The sequence below is a fragment of the Syngnathus floridae genome, chromosome 3 (genome assembly GCF_059516105.1).
Source record: "Syngnathus floridae isolate MCC-2025c chromosome 3, RoL_Sflo_1.0, whole genome shotgun sequence".
Lineage (NCBI taxonomy): Eukaryota > Metazoa > Chordata > Actinopteri > Syngnathiformes > Syngnathidae > Syngnathus > Syngnathus floridae.
In genome coordinates this window covers 14,041,823-14,054,164 of record NC_142415.1, presented here as the reverse complement: position 1 = coordinate 14,054,164, position 12,342 = coordinate 14,041,823, and the positions used below count along the sequence as shown (strand labels likewise).

Here is a 12,342-nt window from a genome sequence, read left to right as displayed (position 1 = left end):
TTCCTCTCCCAGCCTATATCTGACTATCATTGCCTGCCTCACTTCTCCATATATGCACAGCCAATCTGCAACAAATCAAGTTTAATCATCTGCCATCAAAGAACTGACAAGGACGTCTTCCTGTCCTGCCATTTACTATGTGCCCTATGTCAACACTAAGAGATTTATTTATATGTGTAGACCAAATTCTGATTCCATGTTTGAAATCCTTGTTATGTTTTTCATCAGTCTCCCAACAAGCCAACCGTTCCTGAAGATAAAATCCGTCCTCTGACCAGTCTGGACCATCCTCAGAGCCCTTTCTATGACCCTGAAGGAGGAGCTATCAGTCCTGTTGCCAGAGTCATAGTGGAACGTATTGCCAGAAAGGTTGGTTGGCATGCAAGTGACATGCCTGCACTCAACATAACAAAACAGCGGTATGATGCCAAACATGATGCAAGCGGTGAATTTCAGATGTACCTCACAGTTTTATTTTATTACCCAAACCTAATGCACCATCCCGCTCTGGCTAAAAACAAATTAGAAAATACATAAAAATTAAATTGGCTTCTCTTTATTTTACATTTTGCACATCAAAGTTGTGAGGACGTGTTATGTGTTGCACTGGACAAAAAAAAACACAAATTTAAACTTGGGCATTCGTAAAGGTGGGCTATGCCACTCTATTGCACCACTTGAAAAGAAAAAAAATTGGTGAAAGAAATTTCAAATGGAAAATATATACCATGGTGCCTGTGTGATAAGTCAGTTTGATTTGGTGTCCTGGACAATGCGGGTTATTTTTTCTTTAAATTTATATTTTCTTATAATAAAGACAAAGATCAATGTGATTCTGCTGCCGCAGTAACAAATCCCCAGAAAAGCTTTGTGGCTTCTGGTGGTACTAAACAAACCAGTAAGATAAAACCAAAACATCAATACCTGCCAGGTATTGCCTAGCCGGCACAACCTTTGTAAAAGCCAGTCACTGAGGTGAAATAATCTTAAATCTCTGATATTTGGGTGGTTCACTCGCCTGACTCACCTTCTGTGCAAGGAGTGTGCTTTCAATTCCCACTGAGTAATGGTGTGAATGTGAATGGTTGTCACTCTCTACATGTGCTCTGTGAGGGATTGGCGACCAGTTCAACTGGATAATGTACAAAACGGATGAATTGGATGTAAGAATAAAAGCACTTGAGTGGCATCTAGAGGCAGGTTTGGGGATTTTAGATCAATTTCTGATGTACTAACCTTAGTCCATCTTGCCTCCTAACAAGTCTGCTTTATTCGCTTTATCTGCCCTGCTTCTTATCATAGACCAGGTTAGAATAAACAATTCATAAAAAGAGTTCTGTTTAAATCCACAGGGCGAGCAATGCAACATTGTGCCAGACAACGTGGATGACATTGTGGCGGATATCGCCCAAGAGGAGAAAGATGAAGGTCTGTATCCAAACCATCTCTCGTTTACACTAAAAGCATTGCTTTTGTAACTGGGGGTTACAATGTCTCCATCATTATTTCACACCCAGCAGACGACACCCCCGAGACCTGTATCTACTCCAACTGGTCTCCATGGTCAGCTTGCAGCTCAGCGACATGTGAAAAGGGCAAGCGGATGAGGCAGAGGATGCTCAAGGCCCAGCTGGATCTCAGCGTTCCCTGTCCACACACACAGGATTTTGAACCTTGCATGGGCCCGGGATGCAGTGACGAGGGCACGTATTTGACAATTCAAGGTCACAGAGGAACAAAAAAAAAAAGCTTTAGATGATGAAGTCATCATTCTAGAGTCAGTCTGAAGGATGACACCTGCCTTCGCTGCTTTACAACCACTTAGACGTCTCACTCATTTTTATTGAGCGCTATAGATTATTGCTTTCTTTTTACAGTTTATAAAGTGAAGGGTTACAACCATAATTTATTAGTGTGGTGCTATACATAAAGTCAGACATACATATGGTAAGCTTTTAAATTTATAGCTGCCTCAGTTAAAGAGCCTTTTAAATGTGCTTTTTCAAAGTGAATTCTTCACAAAGTTTGTCCTCACTGCAAAGTATAATTTCATTTTCCGTGTTTAGATGCATCCACCTGTATGATGTCAGAATGGATCACCTGGTCTCCATGTAGCGTGTCATGTGGGCAGGGCAGACGTTCCCGTGAACGTTACGTAAAGCAATTCCCAGATGACGGCTCAGTCTGCAATCTAACCACAGAGGAGACTGAAGATTGTGTTGTCAACGAACAATGCAGTAAGATCAAAACCTGCCTTTGTTATCGTCATACAATTTCTTGTCATTTTTAACTAATTTTCTCGGCTTTTCTTCAGCTCCCAGCAGCTGCCTAGTAACGGAATGGGGGGAATGGGATGCCTGCAGTGCCACTTGTGGTCTGGGTATGAAGAGAAGGGAGCGCATGGTAAAGATGCCTCCTGCTGATGGTTCCATTTGTGGAGCTGAGGTTCTTGAAGTGGAGAAGTGCATGATGCCAGAATGTCGTAAGTAAATGAGCAAAGCATTACGAATATGGCAGTGGTACTCAAAATGATTTACACTTAGCTCTCAAAGTACCAACTTAATGTTCATCATTAGCAGCGTAGCAAGCTGAAGTGTTTATCCAAAATGAGGCAAAGGCTTTTTCTTATTTAATTTTTTATTAATAAGTTAATAATAATTAAAGATGTGCATCCATCCTCACATATTTTTATTTCATTAGTCAATATTAATATTTCATATATGATTATATATGTAGTATATATATAATATTTCATGCTGGTTTAGATTTCATCCCACCATATCTTTTTTTAAAGATAAAATATGTTTTCTCGTGTATAGATACAATTCCCTGCATGCTGACAACATGGTCTGACTGGAGCGATTGCAGCGTCACGTGTGGGAAAGGCCTACGAACACGCCAGCGGATGCTCAAATCGCCTGTTGAGCTAGGAGACTGCACCGAAGAGTTGGATCAGGTGGAGAAGTGCATGCTACCGGAATGTCGTAAGTTGTCAATATTTGACATGTCAGCACATTATACACTCACTTGGCATCCAACTTTAGTGCACTCAAGAGCAAAAATGTACAATACATTTAAAGTTCTGCTCTTACTGCTTTTACTTGCGAACATCAGATTCCAGTCTAATCTCATCTGCCAGCCATCAGTATTGCGAACAGAAAGGGGTTCAGAGCTGATCCTTGATGCTGTCCCACCTCCATTTTAAACTTCTCTGTCACTTCCACATCAAAGCACACCTCACCAATAATCTGCTTCTCTCATATGTCCTGTACTATTGCGAAATCGTACTTCTCCAGATTCAGTATCATAGTTCCTCTTCACGTATCTTGTCATAGCCAACAAAGACACGATTCAGCTCCTGCTGATCCTGAATTCCTCTATCCACACCTTGAAAGCAAAATTATTGCTCTTTTCAAGCAGGATCAAGCCTAGACTTTTCTGCCAGTCACAGTTTCAGGTTTCTGAACTATCAGGGATAGCCTTGCTGTTAGCTGTGTTTTAAAAGTATTTCATTTCAGATGCTTGAATTAGCTGGGGTCATTGTAATATCTGTAAATGTTTTTGTTCACTTGTCAGCCATAGACTGTGTCATGTCCGACTGGAGCGAGTGGTCCGAGTGCAATAAGTCCTGCGGCAAAGGCCACACCATCAGGACTCGCACAGTGACGTTGGAGCCTCAGTTTGGAGGTGACCACTGTCCTGAAAGCATCCAGAGGAAGAAGTGTAAGATAAGGAAGTGCACCAGAGGAGGACAAGGGAACAGCGATGAGAAGAAACGACGCAGGGAGCAGCGAGAAAAAAGGAGGAGCAGCAAACAGGGCAGAACTGAGGTCGCTGCTGAGCATCCAGGTTGGCCTCTTTTTATTTCATTGTCATTTAATCAATCATCGTGTTACCAACAATAGATGTATTATTGTATTCATATCTTTAAAAGACAAACAGATCAAATCTATTCAACAAACCTCTTTCTGTCAATTGTGAAGGATGTAAAATGCGGCCGTGGTCAAATTGGACGGAATGTACCAAAGTGTGCGGTGGAGGAATTCAAGAACGGCTCATGACTGTGAAGCAAAGGTTCAAGACTGCACAATTGTCCAGCTGCAAGGACAGGAAGGAGATCCGAGCTTGCAACGTGCATCCCTGCTAGGAAGGATAACGTGGGAACAAGACCCAGGAATTGTATGTTGTCACACAATGGTCCAGTGCACTCTATTTAGGGCTCTGATGGCACTCTTTTGTCATTTACTACACATCGACTATAATAAAAGTAAAATTCTGTTCATTTTACTGATTCTGACTGGGGGGAATGAAAGGGGTTGGAATTTGAAGGTGTAATCATGCCCTCTGCTGTTCACTCAGGACATTTTCCTGAGGCGTTACAATTCTAGCAGTGCAATCATATCGGTTTTGTTTTCATTCCATCGTCCCACTGAAGACTAACAGAAATTTGAAGGCAGCAATTAGTGTCTTATTTTTGGTTTTCAAGTTATCATCGGGAGATAAGCATGAAGATCAGCCACTTATAACAAGGCTGATTCTTCTGTGCTGTTGCAAAATTACTGTAAATGTGTTGTGGTACACGATGTCTTGGAAATATTCCAAATTGATTTAATAAGTAAATAACTATGATTTCTTGTGGTATTCTTAGCAATGCACAATAGTAATTTAAAGCACATGTGCCAAGCTGTCCCAATGTTTTTCACTGCCTTCTGTTGTTGTTTTAGGGTGTTTTAGGAATTTTTACTCAAGTGTTGTAAAGTAGATCCACCACATTTGGAATGGATATTATTTAACATTAATAAAGATTTTTTTTCCTTTTTTTTTTTTTTTTTTTAAGATTGTCTTAAGATTATCACCAAAGTGTTGGGTAGATGTTTTTAAAATGTTTTCCTCACCCCTTTTTCTCTTTTTTTCCCTCTAACATCATTTTGGAATAACATTACCTTTACAATAAAAGTAAATGTGACAACTTGTCAAATGGATCTGTAGTTTCATTCGGAATGTTTAAAATTGTATGTGCTTCAAACGTACTCACAAAAAAGTCTTATACTAACTGTATGTAAGTGTTTGGAAGTTAAATATATATAATGAGTCTTTTGCTGTATTTCTCTTGTTCAACCACAAGATGTCACTGAGAAATAGTTTATTATTTCAAGAGTATTAGTCTGTACCATGATAAGGGAATGTACATGTAATTGCTAATTATGTTTTATTTACCAATTGATTGTTTTGGGCTGGAAAGATCATGCAAATCAACTGCCTCATCAGTAACTGTGAAGGCTATTTGAACATGTTCATTCATAATTTTCTTGCAGAAATATAAAAGTCAATTCAGTAACCTCATCCGCCTAGGACCAAGGACTATTGTCACCTAAAAATGTGAACGTGTTTCTTCCACGTGTGAAATCCTGAAGACCCCCGCCCCCCACTTCCTTCTTCCGCCCTCCTCTTCACGGCGTAATAGCTGGGGGGGCAGGGATGGTGTCATGCATTCTTCAATGTGGGGATTCAGGGTGAAATTTTCGATCCATCGCAATGCCAATCCTGTTTCCATGCCAACACCAGCATACATGTGAAGCCTACACATTCCACAGGATTTGGAAACATCAAGGGTGAATTATTACAGCCGTGATTGAGCTACTAAAACACACACTGCTGGAGGAATTGAAACAAAAGGAAAGCCTTTTGTGTGGTTAGTCTTAGGGAGTCATGCGGTTGGAAATTCCTCTTTCACCTTTGTTTGAAGCTGCAGCTCCAAACTCAAAATAATCTCATTGATGACTTCATCCAAAAAATACACAACTACAATTAGCTTCATGCATTTTTACCACCGCATCTTTTCAGTGTGTTTACAGAAGAATCGAATGGCTCCTGAACTCAATTCAGGATTTAACCAACCATTTGACCTCCAATTTGTTAGCAATTTGAAGAAGAAAAATCTCTCCACATAAAACAATAGAACGTTAAATAATCCATTCTGGTCACCATTATACTTTCTAGAATTTCTTTTATATGGCAAATGCGTCACTTGTTATTGCCAACATGCTCGGATTCTATTTCAGAGCCAGATTGTAGAAAGTAGATGCAAGTATTGCATATATTAATCAGAGATGAAAAGGTATATGAATATTTCAAATCACCACCAGAGCGACCAAAATTATCACGATGATCAGTTTTAACACAGAAGCCAGCTGCTAAATTATATGGAAGCAAATACATTTGAATACATGCACTTAAAGCACATTATTTGACCATGTATTAGCTTTTTTTTTTTATATTGCTGCATTTGGAAGACCAATATATTCTCTCTCCTTTTGTCCAGTCCTCTCCATCCAGATTGGTTTGGACCCCAATGAATCAGAGAAAGATGCAGAGATAACCAGAAAATCACACACCCATCTGTTGCGCCTACACCAAAGGTCCCTGTGATATTTCCTGTGAAATTAATGATGATGGTGATATGGCGCCTCACTGAACACTGCACTCGCTCCATAAACTGGAACTGCAGCTTGTGGCACGAGTATGATAGTTTTTTTTATTTCTGTCTGAGTACTCCTGTTACTTGTTAACCACAATTACAGCAGAGCACATTGGGTTTCATTTACGTATCAGGTCAATTTGTTTGATGACATCTATGTTTTAGGAGAATGATTCTAATAGAGTGGAACAGAGTTTTTTTTTTTTTATCACTGCACTATTATACTGCTGATATTGGCTGGGGAACAGTCCAGGGTCTTCCTGGCCTTTCGCTTAAAAGGAAGCTGGGATAGGCTCTGGCTCACCCGTAATCCTATTTAGGACAGAAAATGGATGGATGGACACTAAAACATTGACTGAAACAAAATCATCAACGCCTACATGATTTTCACAATGAGCAAAATGTTTTTCTATGAATATAATTTTCATTTTAATGTATGTCATTAGTGTGGAGAGTAAAGGATTTTTTTGAGGTTTTGTAAAAAGTTTGAGAAAGCCAGGTGTAGTCTGTTGATGCCATAATAATTTTGATCAAATTTGAAGCATATTGAAATATATTGGTATATGTTTCATAGTTGCACATTCATTTGTCAACTTTCACCCCAACTATGAATTGTATATAAAACCAGCAGCCCCCTCTCGGCCATCTGCTGGCTCTCACCTTTTTGCCCTTGCAGAAATCATTACTGATTGATAGTGTTCAAATCATTTTTTGCAGGGTGGGGAATAAAAGTGTCACCGGCCCTTGCTCAGTGTAACGTTAGTCCAAAGAGCAAAGACAAATGATCAGTAAATCAATGAATGGAGCTCAATGGAGGAAAGACCTATTTATGAAAAAGCTAACAGCTCCCGCTCTCCACCATGCTGCCATTGTTTAATACCAATCCCCACCCTGGATTTCCATTTTAATCCTTTGGGTATTCTTAATATCACACTATAGTACTCCCACTTCTTCAAAGGTTGTTAATTTCATCTGAATTGACTTAACTATTTGGCAGCATGCCTCTGAGGTATTTTAGACTTATAAACTGATAGTGATGGTTAAGCCTATGAGGTGGGCTGTTGGCACATATGTCGAAGCATTTACGATAAAGCAGCTGGCCCATGAATACTAACTCTGATTCACCGAACACATTTTATATGTCAATAGCTACACTAGACGCTGAATGCAAAATAGAGACAGATTGGAATGTTTCGATAATTCATGTACGGACTTTATTGTCTTCTGGTAACTTTAGGCATCTGACTTCAGCCATCTGGAGTTCCATGTTGTCAAAATATTGAGTGCGAATGAAGCATGAGCAGAGCTTAATGGAGTCGCAGATGATGGCGTTGGAGCACAAATGTTTCATTTGAGTCGTTAAGATGAATTATTTAGACATGGATCGTCATCTTAGAGCAGGGCTCCAGACTAATATTTTTCACAAGGAGTGTAGTAGCCGCTAACTTAAAATCTAAGAAGTGCTGGAAGAAAATGGAGGGGTGTTTATTGTGCAGCTTTTCACACAACATAAACCCAAACTATGTTATGCTGTTTAAATACCTAAAATGTTAATGTTTGGACCAGCAGTGCAAGTATTTTCAGCAAATTTCGCAATTTGAAAATATTTGTGGGTATTGACAAGGGAGTTTACAGTCAAATTGAATTTGTTCACCAGACATAAGTGCAATATTGGCTGTTCAGTGCTCAGTTCCCAGCCGAGTGAACGCTTGTCTGTCTTAATATACAGTATATGCTTTGCAAATGAATGGCGGCAGTCCAGGATTTGTCTCCTCTGCCACATGTTATTGGGTGGAAGGTAGGCAGTGATCATTTTCTTGGAGTTTGTTTGTTACAGTTTTGCAGGGTTCGACATTTCAGCCATCATATAAGGTGGTGGCCCTATCAGAAGCGATACTGTGGACTTTGCATGTTCTCCCTGTGTCTACGTTTGTTTCCTCCGTGTACTCCAATACCCTCCCACATTCAAAGCTGATTGACCTGGCGAACGGTTCAACGTGTCCCCCACCTATCACCCAACCACTGCTGGGATAGGCTCGAGTGTGCCTGTGACCCTCGTGAGGATAAGCAGTACGAAAGATGAATTTATCGATACATTTACCAGATGCACTGCGCAAGTGAAGGGTACATTTTATCGTACTGTCTCATATTTTAGGAGCTAAATGTGACCATTTATGGACAGTCTGGTGGTCAGGCCTGTTTCTGCGATGCCTTTTGATGTGAAGTGTGGAGCAGATATTTGTCATAACATTTTTTTTTCCATTAAAAAAAGGCAATATATTTACCAGTCTCAGTTGGGCAATTGGATGAAAAATTTACTTGCGCTGTCTCATATTTTAGGGGCAAAATGTGACCATTTAGAGGCAGTGTAGAGCCCCGTCTCAGAGCTCTGTAAGCACTCAGATATATTGCTTTGCATAATATATGTTTTATTTAACACTGGATAACACACACTACACTTGAGGGCTATGGTTTCTGATGTGATGCTGCACACATACACACGTGTCCAAATGATCATGACAGTTAGTGGTTATTTGCTCCGCCCCCTGCGACAAAACACTGTTATCATTGTTTTACAATTGTGCAAACACACAGCTCCTTAATTAGCTTCTGCAGTAAATCGCATTAACCGTTCCAGCAGATAGAATGGCCAGGATGTCCACCTCAGAAATGCACACTTCCTGTTGCATCAACTGAAGCATTCTGGCTTTTGAGGCTGTGTAGGTAATCATGCCGTACAGGCTGAGAATGTAAGACACATTCATCGCTTTACAGTGTGACAGAAATATGGTGCTCTTCTTCAAGTAGCCCATTTTAGCACATAAAGAGCAGAACGGAATGAGAAAGAGCTTTTACGTGCGTATTCAAGTTGGGCCCATTTTCCAAGTGTTCTGCATCGGTGCCAATCCAGATTAGACATTTGGTGAGTGGAACAGTGATCACTCCTTCCACCTAAGAAGGGATCTGGACAGCCATAACCAAATACAAGAGCGCTAGAGGTACTGGCTGCATTGTTACCGTGGCAACCCACCATGCAGGGCTGTGCATGTGTGTGTTGCTTTCAACTGTGAGAGGCAATGTTGCAATGGTGCTGGGAGAGACCAGACACCTAAAAGGTGGGGGTGAGAGTCATTAGTCACACAGAGCCACAAGACATTGAGAAGGAACAAGTAAGATTGGACAACATACTATTATGAGTGATGCACTTAAAATTGTATGTCAAAATCAAGCACAAAATCATACTATGACATCAACATGATGATGCCCAACTAAAATATTTATAAATCCATTAGTTTGGGATATAGTGGCATGCACCCCCTATTGCACCACTGTCGACAGGGAACTTGACAAAGCTATATCAATGTTGCCGATCCCCGCCACCACTCCAAACCCTAAGGACATGCAATACACACACCAGGACGGATTCCATCTGTTCAAATACTGTGAACATGGCAGCAATGTTTCAAAACATATGATGGTGCTGCTTAGTGTCCTCTGGTACATCCAGTACAGTCCAGAAACATTTATAATACAGGCAGCACACATGTCAATGCAAACATGACTTCTTGCATTCATGTGAAGGTATAAACACCTCCGTTCCCGAGAGTCTACTTACAGAGGTCTCTCTTTCTAATATGCAGCAAGCCAGCTGAGACTCTCCAAAGAGAAGATGGAAAATACAATACACACCGGACCACGAGCCTCATTTGGGTTATAACTCATTACTCAATCAATAGAAGCCTTATAAAAGGAAATCACTTTCACTTTGTTCGGTGCGGATCACAAATGACAAGAAAAATATTGCATTTGCACAATTCCCTTTCAATGTATGAGCGACAGTTTTTTAAATGAGCACACATTACCACTAATGTGTTTTGGATTCAGCTCAGGTTGAATTGACATTGAATAACTTGTCAAACGTCTGAACTGCGGCTCTGGGAAAATTATCAAATAGATGGTCTCAAGCAGAAATGGATGACACCTTTGTTTCCTTCTATTTGGAGAATTGCATGATGGAAGTCAAGGGTTGTTCAAGAAGCAAACTGTCACTCGACTCATTTTATGCTTTGCCTTCTGAGCAAAAACCTGAACTCCAACCGCTGTTGGTGTTGGTGGCGCAACTTAACTTCAAAACAGCCAAACAGTCACAAGAAATGATTCATCATTTGAAACTGTTTACTTCTTCACATTGTATTTAACTGTATTCTGTATTCTGCACAAAATTATAAAGTGCTATTATCCTCATTAAAACAAATGTTTTTGTGTGTAGCTGAAACAGATTGATAGCCTTTCCATTCATTTAAATGTGATAATATTATTTGAGATTTAAGTATTTTGTGTTGTGCGTAGTCACTATATGAATTACACTTGTTTTTTTGGACAATTCCAAATGGATGTTGTGATTTAAGAATTGCTGTTCTTGTCACCTGGATGCTCAGGTTATTCACAACAAAGCTTTAAAAATGATTGCAAAATGAGCAAACAAGACGGGAAAATGAACATGTCCACTCAAGCTTCTGTGCAGGACTGAGGTCCTGAAATAGATGCGCTTGTTTGTTTGGCTATTTTGCAGCTAGGCTTGGTACAAATGAATAATAAAGCCACCCTGAATCTATGTGTGATTATCTGCCTGTCCTCCTGTTTATCTTGCTTTGTCCCTGCCTAAATCCTCATGAGGAGCATCCTCCCTTGGGCCCCAGCAGCTTTAGCAGGTGTTAACCTTTTTTCTGGAAATCTCCTGCATGAGGCACAACAATGTCTCGCAGAGCAACACATCTCATGCCTTGAGAAGCTTGCCGCCTGTCAATCACACAGCCGAAGATGATGAGTGGGCAGATCAGTCTCCCTCAATCCTAAAGTAATTTTACTTTGCTTCTGAAATGGAAACATAATGATAGAACACACCTAGAAACTGATAACCAACCTTACTGTACCATACACCCTGGATTTGCGTGGACTTTTCAAGTTTTCCCCTTGCGACTCGTACGCTCACATTCATACACTCACACTTACAATTTTGGGCAAGGTGAAGGCTTTCATTAAATGGGTTTCATGTTTTTGGGATGTGGAAGGAACCCGGAGAACCTGGAGAACATGGACACTCTACAGTGAGCCTTCGATTGTGACACATGCAGCATGCAGATATTTATGATTCAGTGACTGTGTTTACATGTACTGTACAGTCCAACATAAAGTCAATCATTGTAGTGCCACTCCAATTGTTTCCACTGTGTGTTATTTCCCAACAGTGTTTTTTTTTTCCCCCTCAAACGGTCCACTGGGTCCACTTTGGCACACCGGTTTTCTCTCAGCAGCTGATTATCCCAGTGGCGTGCTATTTTCCCGCTCAACAGTTTCTTGCTGCTGTATTGTCTTGGCTTCAATGCAAGAAAATTCCTGGTGCTTATGACGTTTTGGGGACATCATGTTCTCTGACTTTTGTGTTTATTATTTAGAATGTCATTTTCAAGTCATCATCCATTAGTGTATAATTTTGATGTTATTTAACAACCTTTCGATGATATAATAATAATGTGATTATTATTTTCAAAAAAGATGACAAACTGAAAATGTAATGTCCACAATTAGTTGCCCTGAACTATAACCGGACTGGATCTCTCTGACGAGACAGACCTTTTCTGGCCCGCCGACTATATGTTTGACACTCCTGCACTCCATCCATGTGGATCATCTAGGATTGCATGGCACTCATCAGTGAGCAAAACTGAGAAAAATGAAAATGAGTCTTCATTCTGGGCAGACAGCAGCTGTTTTTGCTTGTGAGCAATTCTTAAAGGTGAGCGAAAAGAAGGTTTATGTGTAACCATACATCTCTGGAGGATCCTAAACATTGATGTCTGCAG

The 12,342-nt window shown here is 40.3% G+C and overlaps 1 protein-coding gene and 1 long non-coding RNA gene across 13 annotated transcripts in view; one reads left to right on the top strand and one right to left on the bottom strand.

The window, feature by feature from the left end:
• spon1a (spondin 1a) overlaps positions 1-4,978 on the top strand; it is a 36,117-nt gene extending 31,139 nt beyond the window's left edge. For 3 of the 4 annotated variants that reach the window (XM_088371725.1, XM_088371728.1, XM_088371726.1), the window contains 8 exons: positions 229-369; positions 1,353-1,428; positions 1,518-1,703; positions 2,067-2,237; positions 2,315-2,482; positions 2,820-2,984; positions 3,577-3,849; positions 3,984-4,978. In XM_088371725.1, coding sequence (XP_088227851.1) covers positions 229-369; positions 1,353-1,428; positions 1,518-1,703; positions 2,067-2,237; positions 2,315-2,482; positions 2,820-2,984; positions 3,577-3,849; positions 3,984-4,147 — 1,344 coding nt within the window. In that variant the 3' untranslated portion in view covers positions 4,148-4,978. The remainder of the gene's footprint in view (positions 1-228; positions 370-1,352; positions 1,429-1,517; positions 1,704-2,066; positions 2,238-2,314; positions 2,483-2,819; positions 2,985-3,576; positions 3,850-3,983) is intronic. The other variant, XM_088371727.1, reaches the window with a different exon arrangement.
• Positions 1-12,342, bottom strand: part of LOC148400682 (uncharacterized) — a 154,169-nt gene that overhangs the window by 66,943 nt on the left and 74,884 nt on the right. The window lies entirely within an intron of this gene.